The following is a 24,012-nucleotide window of genomic DNA, read 5'->3' on the forward strand; positions in this document are numbered from 1 at the left end:
TCAACGATTTTCTTCTTCCGTCCAAAAAACTCTTGAGGGCTCACTCCAAGAAATTTATTCCGCGGCATGTTTTTGTTGTTTAACTTTTCTTAAACTACAAAAAAAGAATAAAACGGTTTGAAAAATGCCAGAAATAAAGTTTCAACACGTTGTGTCTTGTAGTAGTGAAGATGAGGTTCGTAATAATTGACTAGGTCCTATGATATGCCTACAAGTAATATTGATATTCGACTTAGTTAGCATAATCTTCTAGCTAGGCCTAGCCTATTTAGGCCTGGCCCTACTAGTTAGTAGTAGACCCGATAGAAAGAGACTTACGTGTGCAGGAGGGGTATTCCGCCCAGCACTGAGCAGGCCGCCAATGAGCCTAGTCTAGCCTGGCTATACTATAGGCTACACTAAATAGGTAGGCCGGCGCTAGTTCCTTTTCGCACCTAAATGTGTCTGTTTTAAAAGGAAAATAATACCACCAACAAAATTACCTGTCTGGCTGGACACAGTACATACACACTCTAGAGAAAGGATATTTCATGTGATTGTTTTTATTGTTTTGTATTTATTTCAGACACATAAAGCAGATAATTTACTAAAACCAGAGACATATCGGAAATGGAAGTGTGCAACTGCAGGAGAGAAACAGGCCACTGTCATACTACAGGTGTGTTAAATAAAGTAACACTTAAATTACTAACTACTAATGCCTATATATAGACTATAGTCAAAAGAAGCGAAATTAGAAGTTTAGTACTATAAAAAGGCCGGTTCCAGAATTTTTGCAGTACACTATCAAACTAGTAGTAGTAGTAGTAGTAGTAGTAGTAGTAGTGATGTCCATATATGGAATGGGTACATCACATTTTTTTGTAACATAAAGTTTGATAGTGTAGACCGTGCTTTACTTTATCTTGATCTCGCATTTTCTAACAAAGAAAAATGCCTATGTAGATATTAGAATATGCATTTTTACTTTTTCTTAGTTTGAGAAGTCCAGTACTATTCATTCAATTGACATTGGTAATGAAGGCTCAGCATTTATTGAAGTTCTTGTTGGAAAATCTTCAAGTGAAAAGGCTGATGATTACCAGGTATTTTCTATGCTCTTTCCTCTATCAGAGTTAAATAATCAAGCAATCTGTGTAACTTCTTCACCATGTGAACGCACTTTATGCATACTTTACTCTAGTGTGTGAACACAGCAAGATTTGCTTTCATAATCAGGAGGTTGCCTATCTTATTCATTCATTACACACCAGTGAATGGTCAAAAGAACTGTAGTACCACCCAAGTTGGTAAAAATAAATCTCTACTGATAAAAATTTTATATAGTACTTGTTTATTTTTTTCATAGGTTATACTAGTAACGTCCTCTTTTATGAGCCCTGCTGATAGTAAGAATGGTACAAATACAAACCGTGTCAGGTTCTTTGGTCAGAACCAGCTGACAAAGACTGTCCTTGATAAGAGTTGGGATCGTGTTAAGGTTGTGTGTACTCAGCCTTTTAACAAGGTAGGATTACTGTTGTTCATGGTTTCTCAATAAGTGAAATTAAAGGGGACCTAAACATACATTCTGATGGTAATTTTGTTGTTCCAACAGACTAACGCATATGGATTATCCTTTATCAAAATGCACTCAACTCCAGCCCCGGGTGAGCAGTCATCGGACAAAGCAAAAGAGGTCACATCACAGGTTTGTTTGTGTTTTTATAAATATTATATATATAATATATCATAACTGGCACAGACTACATTTCAGTTTCAGTAGGTAATACATTATTTTTTCTTGATTCTATTTCTTGTAGAATATAAACAAACTGGGCCATTTTAAGTTAAAGGAAACAACTCAGTCAAGCGTAGCTGTTGGATCATATTTCAAAAATCGTGATAAACCAGAGCCCTCACCGCTGAAAGGTGCGGCTGCAGTGAGAGCAGCATCTTCAGTTGCAGAACAGGCACTTCAAGCCACATCGCTCAAGCACAAAAGGCCAGCTGAGGTACAAAAGGTCGCAACTCCCAGTCCTAAACAACAGGTATGTAATAACGTATAATGCGACCCTTAGGGTAAAAGAAAGTTGTCGTATGTGTTGTCCACACCTTTTGAAATATAGACCAGTAGGCTGCAAGTTGCAGGTTATTCCTCCCGCATTTGATTAAAAAACTATGAAGTACAATATATGTGACTTAGTGTGCCTCTGTACATTGTATCCACAACCATATGTATATTTGAACTAGTTTGACAAAAAAGTGTGATGTGCACAAATATGGTAGTGATATGCCCAAATATGATAGTGATATGACATCATCATGCCCATATATGGGCACATTACATTTTTTTCAGATTTTTTGTTTGTTTTCTAATAAGAAAACATTTCCATCATTTTCAGACACCTGTTAAAAGAAAGTCAATAGATAAAGAGAGAGTAGCAGATAAGCACACACCGAGGCAGTTAGCAAGTGGCAATGATCAGGCTAAGAGAAAGACTGAGTCGCCACAACAAGTACCACCAATGAAAAAAAGGAAATGTATATAAAAAATTATTATTTTCAACATAATTCTGAATATTGTAACTTCACATAATCATTATTGTCATCACTATTTTTATCAACTTGTAAAGCTTAATTGCCACTAGGACGCAGGACAAGAATGTAAGCCAATTGACCAATGACAAGCAACATTTCAAATAGTCCATCGCTTGTGATAGGTCAAATCAAATTAGCTACCTTACATCAATATTATTACCTCCGCCAAGGAGGTTATGTTTTCACCCCTGTATGTTTGTGTGTGTGTTTGTGTGTGTGTTTGTGTGTGTGTCTGTGAACAGCCTGGAGGCCACAGTTTTTATCCGATTCTAACCAAATTTGGACACAATGATCTATGCCCAAAAAGCTCGGACGAGTTCGAATTTGAGGGGGAAAGGTCATAGGTCAAGGTCACAACTAACAAAAAACTATTTTACTGTCTAGAGACCACAGTTTTGATCCGATTCTCACCAAACTTAGCCACAATGATCAATGACACATCATATAATTGTGGTTACATTTTGAAGGGTCAGGGTCAAAGATCAAGGTCCACCAAAAAAAAAAATAAATAAAAAATAAAAAAATAATTAAAAAAAAAAACCCTCAGTGGGGCTTGAACCAGCGACCTCAACTGTGAGAGGCTGGATACATAACCATTACACCACACTGTCATCCACAACTTTGTAGTGTGCAGTTAACATATTTACACTTAGAACTAATAAAAAAAAATGTTAAAAAAAAATATTCAGGGGGCATTTTATCACCATTGCCTTTTAGATTATAGCGCACGTTAAAGAACTTGGTACACTATTCGAAAAGAGTAGGTGATCTTCTCCTGGTGTGCTTAGTTGGTATGCACTGCTGTCTGCCGTGGGTCCGTGGAGGGCCTAATCCAAATTTCCTCAGTTTCCAGTTAAGCTCGAGGACCAAGAATAACTACATTTTTATTTTTTTTGAATTAATATTTTGACCCTATCTTATTTTTAGCTGATGTTACAAAGCCGTCAACTAAAAATAAACCCTTTGGGCAATTAATGGAAGGAGTTGTGTTTGTAATAAGCGGTTTCCAGAACCCCCATCGAAGTGACATACGAGACAAGGCACTAGAGATGGGAGCCAAGTACAAAGGGGATTGGGGCAAAGGATGCACACACTTAATGTGAGTAATGGAAGACTATGGTTGTTATTACAATTTAAAGCAGCACACATTTTATTGAAAATAAAATATCGCAAATAAGACAAAAAGAAATTTTAATTATAATGAGAAATATTTACATTATATTGGGTGTAAACACTAAAAGGAAATTTCTTCTACTCCAGAATAAAACCAGCAAACAGAGAATACATTATAAAAAAACAAAACAATACCTAAAAAGACCTTATTCCTTACCAAGCTAAAAGAAAAAGTTTTATTATTAAAATTTACTTGAAAGGAAAGATTTAATGAATAAAAGAATAAACATTTTAGGAAATAGTTTTATACTAAAAAAAGTTTTCAATTATCAATTCATTGACTTATAACGTACATCCATTCCATCCATGATATGGTTTATGATTTTAAAATGTTTGTCAATTTTAGATGTGCGTTTGCCAACACACCAAAGTATCAAGCAGTCAAGGGTAGAGGTAAAATAGTGAAAAAAGGATGGATTCTGGATTCTTATAAACAGCAGACATTGTTACCATGGAAAAGGTAAACAATGATTGTTATGTGCCATGTAATGTAACATCTCATTTTTTAACATTTGATTATACAGATACGCTTGTCCATAAACTATTGACTTAGTTTACCTCCATCAATTTTCCAAAATACAACTGTTGTCAATTGTGATTTCTGTTTATTTTTTTTTAGATTTTGTGAAATTTTTTGATAATTTTACAACCAACTGCTATTACTAAATACACTGAGCCTTTTGTTTTAATGATTTTACAAGTTAACATGTTGTCTTAATTACCTTATTTATCTTGCCTTTGTTTTCTTTTTTTTCCATTACTTTATTAGGTATAAACTGAGCAGTCCAAATGACAGTTCCAGTGATGAAACCGAAGAAGAAGAAGAGTCACCTGCGAAGAAAACGCCAGTTAAGGCAAACCCTTCTCAAGCAATGGTAAAAACAATTATTGCAATTATAATATAACTACCAGGTTTGAATAGGGTGTCATAGAGGTCCCCTTCTCCAAGTTATTAGTAGCATATTTTTCTTTTTAAAGGAGAGCGAAGATGAAGAATCAGATGATGATATGGATACAGAAACAGCGGCAGGTACGTCAGTCAAGGGTAAAACAAATAAAGTTGATTCAAGTTCAGAATCTAATACTGAAGATGAAATTAGAAGGTGAGAAATACTGTCCCTGTAATTGGTATATAATTGTACATTTAATATATCGCAGTATGCAGTTAATCAGCTTGCATTTGGTTGTTTAAGATTACATATTGTGCACCATTGGTCATTTCAAGTACTTTAGTTTACCATATTTAATTCACATTTCACAGAGTACAACATGGAGACACAAAAGAAGATTCTTATGGAAGTTCAACGGACGTGGACTCGGAGAACGAAACTGCCAGCAGCAAAGCAAAAACTAACGTAGATGAGGGTGGAGACATTCCCGAATTACCGAGCTTCTTTACCGATAAACATTTTCTGTTGTATGGAAAATTTGATGACTTGGAAAGAAGGAATCTTGTTAGATATATTACAGCTTTTAATGGGTGTGTATTCCTTTATAATCTGAGAGTCCATGTCAATAATATTTTACTGCAGTTACTGCAGTACTATATTCTTTTTATTTAACCTAATTATGCAAATTATTTATCAAGATTTTATTGTTATTCATATGAAATATCTATTGCAGTGACTTCTGCATAAACTTCTATATTTAAACAAACTAAAATCATACTTTTTTGCAGTAAAAAATAAATTTACTGCAGAAACTGCAGTAGAACAGTTAATAATGTTTATATGATCACCTTTGTATCAGAAATTTTTTTATATATATTTTTTTTCAATTATTTACAGAGAGCTTGAAGATTATATGTCGGAGGTAGTTTCATACATAATTACTAAATCACAATGGGACGACAGTTTTGATCAGGTTGGTGTTAAAAGGTTGTTGTGAGTGTACCCATTCTTAAGGGATCTGGTTACTGCAGTAACTACATTTTTTAGTGCAGTAATGTATGATTTTATTTTTCTTCAATATATACATTTATGAGGAATTTTAACTGCTGCACTATCTACATTTTTTAGTGCAGTAATGTCCGATTTTAGTTTTCTCAAGGTAGACATTTTTTAGGAATTTTCACTGAAATAAACACTGTGTGAACCTGAGCGAAGAGTGAACTTAAACTTAAACTTTCCCTGGTATGAACTAAAAAACGTAGTAATTTGTATAAGCAAGTTAAGGAGACAAAAAATGCTGTTACTGCAGTAACTGCAGTAGTATCAATTTGACATGGTGTAGACATGGTATCTTATAATCTCAATCGCCACGTAATGCATTAATACTTCCGTTATCAGCAGTAATACATTTATTCCATTATAGGCACTTGAAGAAAATGCACAGCTTACGTTTGTCAGGCCAAAGTGGGTGTTTGCTTGTGGGGAGAAAGGAAAGATGATGCCTTACCAGCCTTATGTTATTGTGCCAGTAAACTGAGATGATATGGGTGAGCTTATGCAATCTACTAGAGTTGAACCATTAGTGCAACATTCTCGGTTAAGTAGTGTTTTTTTCACTCAAAGAAAACCAAGAAACAATTTTTAGTAACAAATTAAGATATTTATTGTTCCGTATTTTGTACTGTGAACATTCACACATTACATCTTCGCTTTGTATCTTATCTTCGTATATTTTCCAGTTAAAAGTTTTACTTTTTATCTTCGGTGACCTGTGAATCGACGAATTAGTCTGAAACGAGAAATGGGAGAGAAAAAAACAAAAACCGAACAAAAGAAACTTTTCCTTTTGAATGTAAAACATTTTTATCGTGACACAAAAAACCCCAAAACATATATTAATGGAGGTTGACCAAAACATGCAACACATAGTATAATAAAATGAAAGATGGTACAAAAAATGTTACTGTTACATATACACCATTTGTAAGCTCCACCCCACTATCAAATTATTATTATTAATAACAAGGAAATATGTTCATTTCAATATGTATACACAAGAGCAAAATTTACCCTGAATCAAAATAACATAAACAAGAGTGGAGCTTACATAATACTGCCTCAAAACTTTTTAATTGAATCCCATACAAGTGTTTTGTTGATAAAAAAAAGTTCTTACCGCACGTAATTCCATCAGGTTGAAGTAACAATTCCCCTGGGCATCTACAGACTGGTTCTCCAGATTGAATTGCGCAATCATGACTGCAAAGGCCAATAGCAAGGTTACACTCTACAGAATAAGAAGAGTTTGAAATGTTTTGTGTAAAAAACCAAGCAAGCGACAGAAATATTGTTGATATCATGTATTATGTGTTATCAATATATTGTTGATAATATTCGAAAATGTTTAGCTGATAATGTTCATCAATCTTGTAAATGGACACATGGACCAAACATGGCACCTTAAGCTTGGTTCCAACTAGCGACACAACGTTATGCAACCTACGCAACACAAGAAAATACCCTTCCAATAATTTTACGCGATTACGCAATATAGCACTTTGCGTTAATACGTCGCTTCGTTACGTTCTAGTGGGAACCACGCTTTATATGCACTGTGAAGTTGACAACAAGCAAGAGAAGTCCAATACCCGTCGAACAAGAAACAGTCATGGAAGTAACATGGACAAGAAAAATGGAAGGAACCGTATTATAAACCTTTTTGAAAATTGGCATGTAAAGAGGGTTTCGTGTTGGAACTTCTTCTTGTAGTATTAGAAGTTTAAGACCAACAATCTTCGTATTGCTTGTGTCCTTAGAAAAGCCACTTTACTGCTCAAGTTTACCGCTCTCCATACAGGAGTATAAATGGTTACCTGGTAAGATCAAACTGCGTTGATTACTAGCTGCATTATGGGACCTGACTATTGTTCCAATGACCTGGGTAATAATGGAAAGTGCTTGAAAGCTTTGAGCATTATGCGTTATATTAAATTGATTGGTATCGGGCCAGGTCATGATCAATAACAATTCAAAGAAACTGACCACATGTCAAGTTATCGTGGCCAATTGTCATTGGTTCTGGGCATGTGCAAACCGCTTCTCCGGACTGAGCGATGCAACCATGACTACAGTAACCATTCATAACGCTGCAGTCTGAAATGAAAAGAAAACTTGTTATTTGTGTATCTCTACATACTAAGTACTGGTTATTGAACAGAGGCCCTGCTGTATACAGTATATTACGAAGTTAGATCACTATTTCTGTTAGGTGTACATTGTGAAGAAACAATTTCTTTACAACACACAATTTCAGGATTAGCTTTTTAAAATGTCCAAACTGTAGGCTATTTTGCGTACTGCAACATTTTGTAATAAAATCAATGAATAATATCATGAGATATATATATATATATCCTTTGATTTTGGTTTTATTTTGTTTATATTGAAATAAGATAGGAGAATGCTAGCATATCTTGTATTTTATGCTCGTGTCGGAAGTTTTTTTTTACCTGTATTTATTTTACAAAGCGCTGGTAATGTCTCTTGACTACAAGGTATGTCATCCGAGAATATATCAGTGTTGCTGATGATAAGTTTGCGACAAAATTCGGTGAAGTCTGCAGACAGCAAAATTATTTTTAATAGCAATTAATATTTAGATTGCATTAATGTGACAAAAAAAATATTTTAACATACAATAAATATTGTAATTTTGATTTGATGTCCAGTAACTAATAATTTATTTGATGTTTGCATAGTTAATAGCATTTTATATTTGGATTATATTAATGTGACAAAGAAAATAATTTAACATAACAGTACATATTGTAATTAGGATTTTATGTCCAGCAACTGATAATGTATGTGATGGTTGCATAATGGTTTTAACCGAATACATACCTGAATATTGGATTGAAATAGTAAAGAAATCGGCTTCTTTGATGTTTTCAGCTGCAAAAATAAAATATCGAAATTACACTGTATCCTATTGAGATGACAAAATTATAATTGATGCTTGGACTCGAAGTGATTTTAAACTCGTAATTCGTATTGCGGCAGGCCGAAATAAATGTTTAGGCTGAAATTACTAGATGCTATGGGCCTCTTAACGAAGGGCTGTTAGTAGAATTTCTAGAACATCAGTTTAGAAAACCGATCAAGTACTGTGATATACGAAATACCATATGTAAACAGGTACAATATCTATACCTGATATGTTTTTATCTTGTATAAATATGTTTTTAAATAAATCAATATAAATATTGTCCCTACCACATCCTACCATTGTACTCGTGAACATGGTGAGTAAAAAGACAACAATAAAAATATGCTAGCCTCCTGGAGCCAACAAATGGTGCCTCGTGAATAGGGGTTGGATGTAGAGTTTTCTCTCTTTTTTTTCTCGTGAAAGTGTGCCAATGACGGCGATTCGGCTTAATATTCACAAAGAACAACATTGGAAAAAGAGAGAAACAGTAAAGAGATTCTCGCTTTTCACTGGGAAACTTACAGAATATCATGATTTCACAGATGGTAAGATAAGTGTTAAGTATTTCCACCGACACATATTGGCCACGTATAGCAGGGAATTCTAGATCAATTTGAGGTCCATTTGCAACTTGCTCAGATGTGACTACTGTCCACACTGCGTTTAAGGTATGGGTCGCGTTTAATCCAACACGAATAACTGCTCCAACCATCCGCTGTTCACAACAATCTACCAGATACAATCGGGATAAAATTACTTTACGGATACATTTATCAAAATAGGCCTACTTGTCAGTGTTTTATTTAAGGAAAGTCGCTGCAACCTGTCAGTGTAACAAGCGCCTTTGAGATTTAACGTCACCAATATAGATTTTCTTTAAACGGGTATGGTATGTTGGTAAGCCAACTGGATAGCAGAAGCTCATAAATCAAAAGATCAATTAAACCCACTATTAGTTACTAATGTGTCATACATTGGCCTACTGGGTGATTGGTTCGCCGCCAATATATAATTCTTACCTCCTCTGTTATAAATTGTTATTGCCGTTACACGATATACCTCTTCTAAGTCAATTTTCCACCATTGACTTCCTAAAAACAAATTGGATAGACGCTAATAATTAAACAAATCGAAAGTAATACACACACTGTATAACTATTCGATGATGTTATAAAAACTTGGCATAATGTTCGAAAAGAATGGGATTGTCTCCCGGTGTCACAAAATAAACATGAATATTCATTAGTCATATCAATAAGGTGTGCAGGCCCGTAGCCAGAATGCATCAGAGGGGGCTTTTCTTGACACCAAGTATTTTGCGAGCGCAGTGAGCAACTGTAGGCTGGTGGCCAGGGGGCCGCCAAGGGCCCCCGGTCGGGCTCTCAGAGCAATTTCGGTTGTTTTAATAAGCTTACAGAGACATTTTTTACCTACTAAAATCTGAGTTATGCAGAGAAATTATATAGTACAGTATTATGGAAGTTAGTAGTACTGATCATGAAATACAGCTTTATTGTTGCAAAAAAGTATATTATATTAGGCCCTTAAATAATTTCTTATCCTATAAACATAAAAAACAAATAGTACCGTATATTTCGGTGTACAAGTCGCACCTGTGTATAAGACGCACCCATAAAACGGAGACTGAAATATTAGTATTTTTTATGTAGTCGATGCATAAGACGCACTTATTTCTAGGCCGAAATTTTAACATTTTACAATCAAAACAATGGTATTTTAATAATAAAACAACGATATTTGAGACATATTTATTAGAATCAAATGATATAATTTTGTTTGATTGCCTTTATTACATCGTAATCAGTCTCTACTTCAACTGAACGTTCAATGAAAAGGGAAATCCCCATATTGTTTCAGTTACGATGCACTGTGTGGGTAGGGCTAGCCTATGTCTATTTAAGTAACTTTAATTTCATATTATTTAAATATATACCTTCTTATTGTGTGTATGACCATTATAAAATCAATCCAAATGATGTTCAGTTTTTTGGGCTGATAATGAACCAGTAATATCATGTTGGGTAGGCCTATATGAAAATCTTTCCTATTTCCATGCATGCATTACTGCAATATGAGGAGAGGAGAGCACTAACCATGTGCTCCTTGCCTGGTGGCCAGCACTGTTGGCCATATACACTATGAGATTAGGGGAAGCTACTTAACACAATAACAACACACTCTTTTAGATATCGCTTGACATACGAACTATTGCCTACATGATTATAAAATTATGTGATTGTTGACATAGAGATGTAATAAAAATAAACCACCGTGATCAAGGGAAATAGTTATTGTGTAATTAAAATGTGACACCACCGTAATTAATGGACTCTTCCATAAATGTGTTGCGCTGTGATGATGCTGCATGCTGCTAGAATACACACCCGCGAGTTCAGAGAGTATTACTAGGCCTGGGTAGAATATCTAATGCGTACTGTAATATTAATTAATACAGTTGAGGATGACAATTTACCTTAACTAAAAATTCAATAAACTTGTTACCACACTGTGGTTAGACAGGAGTGAATAACTAGCTAGGCCTACATTGCAGAGTAGTACACTATTTTTAATTAATTTAAATATTAGTAGGTAATTAAATTAATTAGGGTAACATTTAGAGGTCAAATTTGCGTGTCAAAAGTGCGTCTTATACACCGAAATATACGGTAGGCCTACGTACACGTACCAATTTAACTCAGCACCATTTTTATTCAAGTTTACACAGTGAAATTCTTTGGTTTAATGAAAAATATTTCCAGGAAAAAAATAAAAATCCCCAAAAAGATTGAACTGAACTGAACGTGATCTTGTGCGTTCCGAAAAGCCCGGCCGAAGCACGCGATTGGTCAGTCCATTTTTCTGTCATATTTATAATCATCATCTCTCAACAATCTCTCGATCTCACGCTCAGCAGTGACTTTGACATCGGATAATCTGTATATTCGATCGATTTAAACATAGTCAATAGAAGTAAAATGACTAAAAAATCTGATATAATTGATAATTAATTGCACGATTTTGGAAGTGGGGCCTTTGTTTTTCAAGGGGGGGGGGGGGGGGGGGTTCGCGCAAAAGGGCCTGGTGTGACGTAAGAATTAAGCTAACTACAATTCGCTAATGCAAACGATTTCTGTCGAGCCGTCTGTGTAGTCGAGTGGATAAGACTATGGACTTTACATGTCGATGTATGGGGTTCGATTCCTATGAGTTATTTCTTTTACTTTATAGTGAGAGACAGATTATTAATAGGGTTAGGTTTAGTTATATTTAGGAAGTAGTTCGGCTATCTTTCACATGGGGTCCCCAACTTATGTACGAAAAAATAAAATCGCGATCAGGACCGTTCTCTGAGCCCTCTAAGAGAACAGTCTACCGAAGAGGTCAGCCAGTATAAAGAAGAAATAAAATCATCTTCCCTGCCTTTTAAGAAGTGAAATTAATACTTCTATTGTTTAATGCATATCATTGATTAAAGGCAAAGTACTGGAAAATAACAAAGCTCTGGGCTGAGTCTCAATGGAAATACAAATATTAAAGAAAACAACTAAATCAAACAGTCAGACAGAAAGAAAGTGCAAAACTTCTGGAAAACACTTATCCTTCGTCAAGGATAAATGAGAGTACTTGGGGATAAATATAAAATAATTCATAATATCAATATTAATATGACTAATCTTAGGGAACGTTTTTTGTTTCTAAATATTGGCCAGCATAACAAAATAATGTTTACCACCAGATTGTGTGTGCGTGCAACTACCTCCCGAAGAAAACGCTGTAGCCGTGTTTCCGTCTATAGCACGTTCAGCAGATGCACTATTAAGCTGACTTGACTGTGAAACTGGTTTTCCTTGTAAATCTATCTCGTTATCACCTGAAATTGGTTATAGCACGTATTTAAGAAAGGATGGAAGGGTAAATTATTATATTTTGTTCTTTTTTTCTCTCTCCTTGTGTTGTACGTTCAGCCCTTCATGCCAATTACACATTATGTATGTAAACATTTTCATGTGATTTTCGAATAATGTAGTTACATAATTTGTTTATATTTTTTAGATGATATCTTAGAAACCAATTATAGTAGTGAGAGTCCCAAATTTAGCTTCGAAGATATTTTTTTATGCTGAAGATGAGAGCTTATTATTAAAGGACCTCATTGGAATTAAAGGACCCCATTGGAATTAAGCTGATTTTTCTTTCGACTTTATGGGCTATCCTTGGTTTCTTATGTTATGTATTTGCTTGTAAATTGTTTGTATTATATTGTCTTGTAATATTATGTTGAAACCGAATTAAAATCAAATCAAATCACTCAGTTGTGCCCCCTGCTGCCTCTCCTACTCATTGATAGTTGCTGAAATACGTTTTTGAGTGTTTTTTATTTGTAAAGGGTGTTAAACTCGACTAGAGATCTATTTTTAAAAACTATTTCCATACGTTGTTTTTGTTTTTATTTAACAAGTAGATAGTCTCCGAATACTGATATTCAGATGTGGAATTTCTGACTGTGTGGAATATTAGATTAAATTATGTTAATATCTATATTCTGGAACAAATATGTAATTAATTTTGTGTATAATTACCATCTCCCCAAGCTTCCGAAGTGTCTGAAAGGCTGTACATGAAACACGGGTAGGCATCGCAGTCTTCCCAATCGCATCGTGCAGTATCACGTGTTCTTACAACAAACCATCCAGTGTCAACTTCACAGCCACCGTAGTATTTACTGATGAACCAACTTCTCTCTACCCATCTGTATACAAAATCAAACAAGGGCAACTATTGTTAAAAAAAGATTTAGTATTATGGCTTGTAAAATAGCATATGCTAGCAAACTTTACCAAATCTCTGTTTGCAAACTCCAAGTTTCCATAGTTTGAACAGGTTTTTAAAGATTACAATCCCTGTTACTGTAAGCTTTCACTTTGTCATACTGCCCATAACTGCCCACACAGACTGTCATTTGTTTCGTTAAGCTAACTATAAGTTTGTCAAGAAGGTGCATGACCTAACTTACAGTATGCAGATTAGTTTTCTGCAATTTGCCGAACTTTGTCAACTGGTCAACAAATTTTAGAAAAAGTTTATTGAAATGAAAAAGAAAATGCAGAGATGATTTTGAGGTACTCCGTAACGTGTGTATGCTGTTTTCTTGATTTCTTATGAAAGATCAGGTCGCTTTTGCCATAACGTCTATTTCAATATTAAGTTCTTATTGAAGAATAGACCCGTGTATGTAATGTGCGTAAAAGTGTCTTTTTGAATGCATTAGGGAGTGATGTTGAGTTGACACCAGTCTTTAATAGCGCGAAAAGCAAACCCAGCGGTCCAATTTATGACGCAAGTAATACATAGTTTTTTTTTGCTATAAAACAGTTTTTGTCGGTTATTTTTATCATATTCGTAATAAAAAAACTTATTACGTAGGAATAATCATAAAATAATCAAAGAACCTACGAATTGACGTAGTGACCTTCGACACTGAAATAGTTTGTTTCAGAATGTTGTAAGTCCGTCCAAGGAGAGCTTACTAAGTTTTGTTTCTGGAAAAAGCTCTTGTAATCTGAACCAACACCATTAAATGTGAGTGCAGTTTGCCCTTTGTCGTCGTATAGGGCTACCTTTACCTAAAAGCAACAAATACCAATTAATTAACATAATTAAAACATCTATTAAACATTATTATTCTAGTAGATTTACATTATATGTAGCTTAATCGACGAATCTCAAAATCGGAAAAAAAAACCGCTGAATCGGAAAAACGGCGATATTGACGAAGCACCGAAATCGAAAAAGCACTTAATCGGAAAAGAAGCGCCGAATCGGTAGTAAACGGCGAAATTGACGAAGCGCCGAATTTGAAAAACGGCTTAATTGACAAAGCTCCAAATCGAAAAAAACAGCGAAATTGACGAAGCGCTGAATCGGAAAAACGACGAAATTAAGGCAGCACCGAAAGGAAAAATAGCGCTGCGATCGAATAAGCAATGCAGTGATAACAGATCGTGTTTACTATACCTTTTTTATACCGATTGTATTCCAGTTTTGGAGCAAAGGGTTTACAAAACTTCGCCTATGTGCTAGGTCTAAGCTCATTGCCTCGTATTCACCATCTCTATACCCTTCACTTGATTCGTAAAGCTCAGTAAAATTTGAAGTCACTTGAGAAACTGCCTTAAAAATGAGTTCCCATTCTGATGATTATACAAATAATGACGATTATATAAATAAATATATTAATATTATATAAAGTACAAAGTGAAACACAAAGTTAACATTAAAAGTTACTCAATTATTGCGTTTACACAAACGTGTGTTGTTTTTAGGAGGCTTTTGATTTGCTACGACTGACGACGACCTAACTAGGTCAGGTAAATCAATGTGTCGTCAGTCGTCGTCTGTACCTAGAAACCATCACAACTGTGTAGAGGTGTGGCAAGTGAAGAAACACGTCCAAATATCCCCGCATGCGCAAAATAAAATGTCTTAAATAGTTCGGTCTTCGTTTGTCGCAAATCGAAAATAATCGTAATTGGTTCTTGTTGCATTTTCCTCCTTTATTAGCATTATCAGGATGATTACCTGAATAGTAGCTGGCCCATATAGCTGAAACATCTTGTGAAAAGAATTCTTCCACATAACTATCAATATTGTTTTCATATCCGTCGAGTAAAGCCCCTCCTAGCATGTCACAGCCGGCGAAGGCTTTCTCCCATGACATAGTATATCCCTGAAGATTACCATAAATTGTTTGATTAGACTTTATCCATTTTGAATCTGTAAAAACAACAAAAGAAAATTCCTTTCATCTAATAACCTATATTTAACTGCTACGTCTGTATATAATTGTCAGCTTACAGATGTTGCTGCTTGTAAACGGAGACCAAGAGAAGTTTACAATCAATATGGCCACCAGATTAAAGTAACACATAGAATAATGGAGTACACGTTTTATCTGAGATTCTAATAATCTATGAAACCGAAAGAAAGAAGAAAGTTGTATTATTAGTATTACAGCATGCAGTTTTGAAGTTAATTGGAAGTGAAACATGTTTGATACTTACAGTAGCATCCAATGATCTCAAATCGCAAAGCTATGGCATTATGCCAAGAAACTGGGTGCAGGCGTACATATCGTGTAAGTGTAGCATTTGGAATTATATTGGTTACTGGAGTGTCAGCATCAGTATTGCCTTCAAACACCTGTGGTATGAAATATATATTTTTTTAAATACCTGTACTCTTATTCTTATATCAAACGGTACTGGAAGGACATTTGAAAGAACAAATGAATATAAAAAGCTAAACAATGCAAATCATTGTTAGCAATTCAGTCGGAACAGACATCTCGAGTAATAGGAACGTAGGAAAAAACCCGGCAGCATAACAAAACGTCAGATATGGCACAGTAGGAAAGCAGATATGGCAGATATGAAGATGGCAGATAAGAAGACGGCAGTTGTGGCACATACCTGTACGAAGACGACAGTTATTCCACATAGTACGGCAGATATTACACAAAGAAGACTGCAGATAATAAATAAGACAACATATTATATTGTACAGAATTAGACGACATCTGCAGTTATGGCACATACGAAGACGGCATATATGGCACATAAGAACACTGCAGATAATAAGACAACATATATTGCACAGGATATGACGGTAGCCGCAGCTATGACACATACGCCAGATATGGCAGGTAAGAAGACGATAATAGGCAGCTTTCGAAACACACGACGCGGCGAATATCGAGACGCAACAGATCGTGAAATCCTACTGCCCATGCGGGAGCAAAGCCAATTTGTTCGGCCTGCTCATCGCGAGACGGGATTCGGCTGATTTGGCGTTGCCTGGAAGACGCGATTTGTTATGGACCTTCTATGAGTATGTTTACAGTTTATATATCTATATAAGAGTACAGATACAATCTGTACTGATTTTATTTTATTTAGAAAGATATTTAAGAACTTCTGTGTGAAATTAGGCCTCGACCTAGGCCCTAGTAGGGAAATGCGGTTACATGACCGCATTTTCATAAATCGAAACAGCTTATAATTCGTGACGCGAAAGTCATGCAACGGTATTCATGGTTGACTGACTTCTGCGTCTCCCCCTCCCCGCGTCGCCACTTCGAAAGCTCACTAGTAATGCCACATAAGAAGACGTCAGACATGGCGCTCATAAGAAGAAGGCAGATACATCACATAAGAAGACGTCCGATATGGCACATAAGACGAAAGTAATAGCACATAAGAATACGTCGGCACAGAAGAAAACGGCAGATAAGAAGACAGATATAGCACTTAAGAAGATGGTAAATACGTCACATAAAAAAAAAACAGCATACAGAAGACGACGTATATGGAACAGACGAAGACGTCAAGCACGATAGCATAACACATTATTGCCCAAACCTTTGAATTCCCTTCATTGTCTAAAATGGCGTCCCATTCGATTCCATTCATGCTGAACAAGATCTCAAACTCAGTAACCCATTTATTTCCGCCATGTTTTCCTTGGGTCACTACCCCAGTAATAACTTTAAGCCAGCCCAAATTGACTTGAATCCATTGATTTGAGTTACTGTTTAGAGGCTGCCATCCTCCCTGTGCATTTTCTATTTGTTGTGAGTTCAGGCGCGCGCGATGCTGATTTGTCCCAAGTTGTTGAACAGAAGAAGCCTGTATGGAATAGTCTTGTATTTCGTAAGATTCCATTCCCATTGGTTCCTCACAAGTTATGACGTTAATAACTTGGTTTTCTGAAACTAAAACAGGCAAAAATAACTATAGCCAATATTTGTTATTGTTATGTACTTAGCAACAGGCGATATTTTACAAGCATATTTTTTAATCTTGTACAGATTAGGGTAAAGATTAAACATTGTCTTACTTTGTGTCGAGGTAGGTGGTAGACTTGTGGATTCTTCAGATGTAAGAGCTGCAATATGAAAACAGAGCAATGCAATATCTATCGAAAATATTGAAATAACTGGCTAGTACCTAGTATCATGGAATTTAATCGCCTTAGAATCACAGTGCTTTAGGTTAAAGCCAACTTGGCCAGATATTTGCGAGAATCGAACATTTCTTGGTCACAAAAGGTATATGAAAATATGAGTAAGCATGCGCATTAGCCAACACTTTCGATTCGGAGTTCTCACTAGGTTGTAATGCAGCTAAGGCAATAAATGTGTACATAATGTAAAATTTGCAAAATTGATAAACTTAAGAGGTGGATAATACTCTACCATTAGACGTCGTCGTGGTTTCTTCTGGAGGAAGTTGCGTAGTTTGAATTTGAGTTGATGACTCTTCAGTAGATGGGACTATGACTATGAAAGCAAATAAATAACATGCATTGCTTAAGAACGTTTATAGCGACTTTCTAACGACTTGGTTAGCTTAAGAATGTTGAACTACAATCTTAAAACGGAAAAACTCAGTCAATCCATCAGTCGATCGGTATTCACACAAAGTACAAATTACAGTTATTCGCTTTAGATAGTCTTACAATTTTGGCCCGTCTTTTTTCATTTGTTTAAAAGAACTACTACATAACCACAAATTGCCATTTTTGTCATTAAAAAATTACTATTAAATGAATTTAGTTCAGTCGTTTACAACAAGTTTTGTATCAGAACAATAATTTATAGTTGGTTATATTTTTCAAAACTGTTGAATGATAAAACTCTTACCACATGTCAAGTTATCAAACCCGATAACCATTTGTTCTGGGCATGTGCAGACCGCTTTTCCTGACTGAACAATGCAAGTATGGCTACAGTAACCATTCAAAACGCTGCAGTCTTAAAGAAATAAAAAGCATCGACATATTATAATTAAAATAATAATAATTAATGTGATGTACAATATTATTATAAGCAGAGCAGTAATATAGTGAAATTGAGTTTTTTTATTTATTTATCTACGATTGTAATTTTTGTTTATGCCATATAATAGTTACCTGCGTTTATTTTACAAATTGCTGGTAACATTTCTTGACTGCATGGTATGTCGTCAGAAAAAACTTCATAGTTGTCGCTGATTTTAAGTTTACGACAAAACTGCGTGTGATCTGATAAAAACGGTGTCGTATAGTAATGTATAAAGATAACGTATAGCGATGTAAGAAATTAATTTTAAAAACTAATTTTACTTATTGTTATCACATTTTTGTGATCATTCAATTAAATTTCATTCTAATAACTAAATTGAAAACGGAGGAAGTATTGACGAAATTAAATAAGTATACATACCTGAATACTGTATGGAAACAGTAAAGAAATCGGCTTTATGTTGAGGCGTAGCTGCACAAATAAATAGTAAATAGGCTAATTATTAATAGTTGAAACAAACTGCTATATTATAAACATGTATTATTTGAGAGCTTAAGAGCATAACTTATACCAATGTTGTACGTAATGTTGGGAGGGTAAATCGATTGTTGGCACAGTTCCGTGGACACAGTCGTCAACTACTGTTGTTCCACCGTGTCATTTTGGGAGGGTACAAGATGCATCGATGGCACAGTTCCGTGGACACAGCCGTCAACTACTGTTGTTTCACCGTGTCATGTTGAGAGGGTAAAGAGATGCATCGATGCCACAGTTCTGTGGACACAACCGTCAACTAGTGTTGTTCCACCGTGTCATGTTGAGAGGGTAAAGAGATGCATCGATGCCACAGTTCTGTAGACACAACCGTCAACTACTGTTGTTCCACCGTGTCATGTTGAGAGGGTAAAGAGATGCATCGATGGCACAGTTCCGTGGACACAGCCGTCAACTACTGTTGTTCCACCGTTCCACACATTACACATTTATTGAGCTTAAGATTTAGCACATTAAAATAATATATCTTAACTGGAATGAAAATAAAAATTACCTATTATTATAACTTCACACAAGGTAAGTATAGTGTTTTCTGTTGTTACAGACACATATTGGCCAGGTACATAAGGACATTGAATGTCAATCTCTGGTTCATTTGTAACATGGTCAGATGTAACTGTCGAACATACTGTGTTCAAGTTATTGTCTTCGTTCATTCCGACACGAATAACTGCTCCAATCAACCGGTCTGAACAACAATCTGCAGGAAAAAATGTATTCAGAAGATGCTATTTCAAATCCGCCTAATTTTGCTGATGTTTTGTAAGATTACAAGGAGGATCAATATCTTCGACTGTGTAAGCCTTTGTGACGCTTGTGTATACATACTATTCTGCAGCTTCAAATACTTTTACCACTCGGAAAGCGCAGTGTCGTGGTGCGACGTGATATAATTTCTTAATAAATAGAAAATAACAGAATGTCCCTACTAAAAGTTGAACAAGTTTCAGTTATTTACCATCTCTGTTATATATTTTTACTGTTGTTATTACGTATTTGTCGTGCAAATCGATTTTCCACCAATTTTCACCAACTCCATCTGAATAAACAAAACAATTATGTACTATATGTAGTAAAGAAATGTTGTAAACCCATTATAAAAAAAGAGTGCTGACCACACTGAGTAAATTAACGGTAATTGGTTGACGTCGACTGAACGACTAAAGCCTTGTTCACACTGGACTTGAAAGTAAATTCAACCACCGTAGCTTTACCGAATGTCACCAGAAGATTTTACCATCGTTCGCACTTGCATATTTTTACGCAGTTAGTTGTCTTGGTTACTTTAGCCGGCGACTCGGTTAATTTTACCAATTGCGTCAAGTGCGACCGAGGCTTAAGTTTGAACTGGCCCATAATGTAAATTTTCATCTAAAAAGGTCGAAAATAAGATTAAAGGCATGTACCTGATGAGTACGTTTGTATTACCCTCTGTTATGTATACGTACCTGTAGCTGTACAACTTCCCTGGGTAAACACGGTGTTGTGGTCACCATCTATAGCAAGATCAGGCACACCACCGAAGCTAACACTAGACTGTGACACTGTCTTTCCATTCAAATTTATCGTTTCACCTTCTGAAATTAATAATGTTATATTTGTATTTCGACTGGTATCTCCACGAGCTTCTCTACCTCTAATATGATTTTCTCGCACTGGTGGTCGAACTACTGTTTAACCGACCAGTGTTCGTAAATCCTGTTTTCCTGGAAGAATTTGAATTCGGGAGAGTAGTATATTTCAGGCTTTGTTTTATGGTATCGCCATGAAATGTTCTGTAGGCCTACTCTCATTAGGAGACGTGTTTAGGACCATCGAGTCGGTCCCGGAGTTGTTGTTGACATTGTCTATGTTTCTACATCACTTAAAGTAATACTTATGCGTAATGATAGTCTAATCATACGATTGGAAATGTTTACAATATTTATTTTCAGAATTTTGATTTTTAAAAATCAATACATTAAATTTATAATAATACAAATACAAATCACTATACAGTGAAAAAAACCAATACAAATTCAGATACCGTCTTTCCAATTCTCAACAATGTCTGAGGTGCTGTATATAAAACATGGGAAAACGCCGCAATCCTCCCACGGACAGTATGAATAGTAGGGCTTAACGACAAACCAGCCTAGGTCGTCTTGACAATCTCCATACTGTTTGTTGATGAACCACAGTCTTCCCATACCCCTGTACAGTACAAGTGGAATGAAAGGTCGTTTCAGTGTTCAGTGAACATCGCAAAAAAAATTAAATTTAAAAAAAAAAAAATTTAAGGCTGCTACACACTAGGACAATAGCAATAGACGATAAATTAATAGATAATCATATATTTTCTTACAAAAAAAAACAAAAGAAATTTATGAAAGTTTTTACTATAGAAAATGATAACCAATTATGTTGTCTTTTTTAAATCCAATCAATGACGTCATGATCAATATAGAACAATAAAACCGCCGTATCATCACAATATTATTGCTCTTACTGATACTGAATGGACGTGAAAATATTATTTTCATCAGAGACAGAAACACGTTCTAGAATAAATATTTTCTATTTTATGTCTTAAATAAAAAATGCATGTCGAATTATTAGTTACATATCGTTTTCATCCTAGTATAAACAGGCCTTTTCTTAGTTTCTAATAGAGAAAAAATGATAGTAGATAGTTGTATTGTAAACATGAGTAAACATTATTTATGAGTGCAAAGGCACAAATAACAACAGATAACATTATAGATGCTAACATTTTAGTATGTACTTACAAATGGCCGTCTGCACTAAAATAATTTGTTGAAGTAGTTTCTAAATCCGTCCACGGAGATGTTAATAAGTTTTGTTTCTGAAAAAAACTTTTGTAGTCCGACTCAACACCATTAAATACAAGTGCAGTCTCTCCAAGCTCATCATACAACGCCACTTTTACCTAGTATGGTTTTAAACAAACAAATTGACAATGACTGATCTAAAATATTTCCTTTATTGTTCGACAGATATGTAAGGTTGATTATAAGATCCTCAGCTTGTTATGAATAGACAAGTAAGACCCGATTCTGCAGCTGTCACTAAATACATCCTAACTGACTTTCGCAGGTCATTAAGATACAAATCTAGGTGTAGCCTAGTACACTCACTATTCTTACTCTCACTATACGTATGTATTACCTTCTCTATACCAATGTCATTCCAGTTTTCCAGCAAAGGGTTTACAAAACCTCGCCTATGTGCTAGGTCTAGGCTCATTGCCTCGTATTCGCCATCTCTATACCCTTCACCTGATTCGTATAACTCAGTAAAATTTGAAGTCACTTCAGAAACTGCCTTGAAAATGAGTTCCCATTCTGTGTAATATAAAATATACCAATTTACAGACTTATTAAACTATAGTTATAGACTTAATAAACTAGTTACAGACTTATTAAACTATTTATATACTTATTAACTAATTTATTCTGGCTGTTTTATTTAGCTTTTTGCTTAATATTATCTCTATTGTGATCCATCCACTGATACCCATAGCATTGCCATTGTTTTAGTAATTTGCATTTGGATTTATACTTAATAACTTAGTTCTATACCTGTTCAAAATATTTATATACTTATTAAACAAGTTATATATACGCTTATTAAGTTCTAAACACATTTTAGTTATTTTAAACTACCATAAATTTGGTATTTAAATGTTTTACCCGAGGAGTGGCTGCCCCATATAGCAGGCATGTTCTGTGTAAAGTATACGTCTAAGTGCCTAAATAAGTCGACCTCGTTGCCTTCCGGTAGAGTACCGCCTAGCGATTGACATTCCGCAGATGTCACATTCCATGGAGCACTAAGTCCCATATTACCATATATGATTTCTTCAGACTTCATCCATTGTGAATCTGTACAAGAAAATCAATTCAATGGAGTAGATGTTTAATATCCACATTAATAATGTGTTTCCTTATTTTTTGTGTTGTAGGCCTACACATTCAATGTTACGTTGCCTATCGAGAGTTTGCTCCTTCAGATGACATGGGAAACCATTAGCAATGCAGGAACTAGCAAATTCCTAGGCCTAATTGATCTGATCTTTATATAAGTACTTTAGACGTTTTTTTTTTTCATTTTTTATATATGCGTTACAATGGCTGTTCACACGTATTTATCTGAGTTAAAACAATCGATTGGTTTAACTTGTTACGTTTTCAAACGTGTGTGAAGTAATGTTAGTTCGAATGTATATCTGAAATCAGTCGGAGGTGGTTAGGCCCACATCATCAGATGTTTTACCGATTTAACGAGAGGGATGTAAGAGAGTTATAACCAATTACAGGACCACCTTACTTATGTCGGTTTTTACTCTGATTCGGATCAGCTTAAATCCGTTCTATGAAGATTAGTTCAGGGCATGTAAACATTTTTTTTTAAAGATAAAAATACTTTTTACAAGCAAACTTAGTTACTACTTACTGTCACACCCAAGAACCTCAAAACGCAAGGATATGCCGAAGTCATTTCCAGTGAATTGATGAAATTTCACGTATCGTGTTAGAGCCAATTTTGGAAATATGTTAGTTACTGCAGTATCACTGTCACTGTTACCCACAAACACCTGTTAATGCAAATATGTTTTTTTTAATAAATGCGTGTAATTGTTGATAAATTTTGGAATTCGTAGTTTATCCTATGGTACTGGTGGAATCTAGATACAGTATCGGTAATGAAGTTTGTAATATCTTTTTAATGGAAAATTGACATTTAGTGATTCTATGTTCAATGAACAATTTGAGGTGTTTATGTGAGATAATACAAAAAGCAAACTCTTTTCGCGTCCACAATCGAGTTCCGCCTTTTTAGCCATAGCCCAGTCTTAAATTAAAAATAGAAACTTCTGGCTTGCGTTGATAAATAACAACAAGTTGGTGTTTTATAAAACAATTGAATGCTTTGTAAAATTTGTAAAATGTGCTGTTCCTTTA

At 35.1% G+C, this 24,012-nt stretch overlaps 2 protein-coding genes across 5 annotated transcripts in view; one reads left to right on the top strand and one right to left on the bottom strand.

The window, feature by feature from the left end:
- The first annotated feature begins 70 nt into the window (after window positions 1-70).
- LOC140057532 (DNA repair protein XRCC1-like) lies at window positions 71-12,842 on the top strand. 4 transcript variants are annotated; one of them, XR_011846960.1, is made up of 16 exons: window positions 71-175; window positions 566-658; window positions 978-1,085; window positions 1,349-1,507; window positions 1,598-1,690; window positions 1,803-2,030; window positions 2,385-2,523; window positions 3,508-3,679; window positions 4,100-4,213; window positions 4,523-4,628; window positions 4,732-4,856; window positions 5,015-5,233; window positions 5,541-5,616; window positions 6,067-6,190; window positions 12,389-12,564; window positions 12,706-12,842. XR_011846960.1 is itself a non-coding variant. In XM_072103228.1 (15 exons), exons 1-14 carry the CDS (start codon window positions 125-127, stop codon window positions 6,178-6,180), a joined length of 1,797 nt encoding a protein of 598 aa, XP_071959329.1. In that variant the 5' UTR covers window positions 71-124; the 3' UTR covers window positions 6,181-6,190; window positions 12,389-12,613. The 4 variants fall into 4 exon arrangements, 3 of the variants coding, with proteins under 3 accessions (XP_071959329.1, XP_071959330.1, XP_071959331.1); XM_072103228.1 differs by lacking the exon at window positions 12,706-12,842 and having other exon boundaries at window positions 12,389-12,613; XM_072103229.1 differs by lacking the exons at window positions 12,389-12,564; window positions 12,706-12,842 and adding an exon at window positions 6,838-6,987.
- The window catches only part of LOC140057212 (uncharacterized), a 28,500-nt gene continuing 10,810 nt past the window's right edge, over window positions 6,323-24,012 (bottom strand). The window contains exons 10-35 of the mRNA XM_072102773.1: window positions 23,504-23,645; window positions 22,741-22,932; window positions 22,217-22,392; window positions 21,817-21,977; window positions 21,075-21,241; window positions 20,497-20,625; window positions 20,007-20,087; window positions 19,542-19,748; window positions 18,914-18,964; window positions 18,622-18,732; window positions 18,353-18,463; window positions 17,906-17,989; window positions 17,548-17,595; window positions 17,070-17,422; window positions 15,714-15,852; window positions 15,232-15,426; window positions 14,668-14,843; window positions 14,107-14,276; window positions 13,233-13,402; window positions 12,383-12,523; window positions 9,651-9,722; window positions 9,154-9,360; window positions 8,544-8,594; window positions 8,153-8,260; window positions 7,686-7,796; window positions 6,323-6,930 (exon numbers count right to left, since the gene is read on the bottom strand). Coding sequence (XP_071958874.1) covers window positions 6,710-6,930; window positions 7,686-7,796; window positions 8,153-8,260; window positions 8,544-8,594; window positions 9,154-9,360; window positions 9,651-9,722; window positions 12,383-12,523; window positions 13,233-13,402; window positions 14,107-14,276; window positions 14,668-14,843; window positions 15,232-15,426; window positions 15,714-15,852; window positions 17,070-17,422; window positions 17,548-17,595; window positions 17,906-17,989; window positions 18,353-18,463; window positions 18,622-18,732; window positions 18,914-18,964; window positions 19,542-19,748; window positions 20,007-20,087; window positions 20,497-20,625; window positions 21,075-21,241; window positions 21,817-21,977; window positions 22,217-22,392; window positions 22,741-22,932; window positions 23,504-23,645 — 3,774 coding nt within the window. The 3' untranslated portion in view covers window positions 6,323-6,709. The remainder of the gene's footprint in view (window positions 6,931-7,685; window positions 7,797-8,152; window positions 8,261-8,543; window positions 8,595-9,153; window positions 9,361-9,650; window positions 9,723-12,382; window positions 12,524-13,232; window positions 13,403-14,106; window positions 14,277-14,667; window positions 14,844-15,231; window positions 15,427-15,713; window positions 15,853-17,069; window positions 17,423-17,547; window positions 17,596-17,905; window positions 17,990-18,352; window positions 18,464-18,621; window positions 18,733-18,913; window positions 18,965-19,541; window positions 19,749-20,006; window positions 20,088-20,496; window positions 20,626-21,074; window positions 21,242-21,816; window positions 21,978-22,216; window positions 22,393-22,740; window positions 22,933-23,503; window positions 23,646-24,012) is intronic.

Source organism: Antedon mediterranea, chromosome 8 (genome assembly GCF_964355755.1).
Source record: "Antedon mediterranea chromosome 8, ecAntMedi1.1, whole genome shotgun sequence".
NCBI lineage: Eukaryota > Metazoa > Echinodermata > Crinoidea > Comatulida > Antedonidae > Antedon > Antedon mediterranea.

What these genes read in the sequence shown, in the direction of transcription:
- LOC140057532 (XM_072103228.1), top strand. Translation starts at nt 125, where the DNA reads ATGCCAGAAATAAAGTTTCAACACGTTGTGTCTTGTAGTAGTGAAGAT. An exon ending in AAAAGGCTGATGATTACCAG is followed by an intron (nt 1,086 to 1,348) that starts GTATTTTCTATG and finishes TTTTTTTCATAG; the next exon opens with GTTATACTAGTAACGTCCTC. An exon ending in ACCAATGAAAAAAAGGAAAT is followed by an intron (nt 2,524 to 3,507) that starts GTATATAAAAAA and finishes TCTTATTTTTAG; the next exon opens with CTGATGTTACAAAGCCGTCA.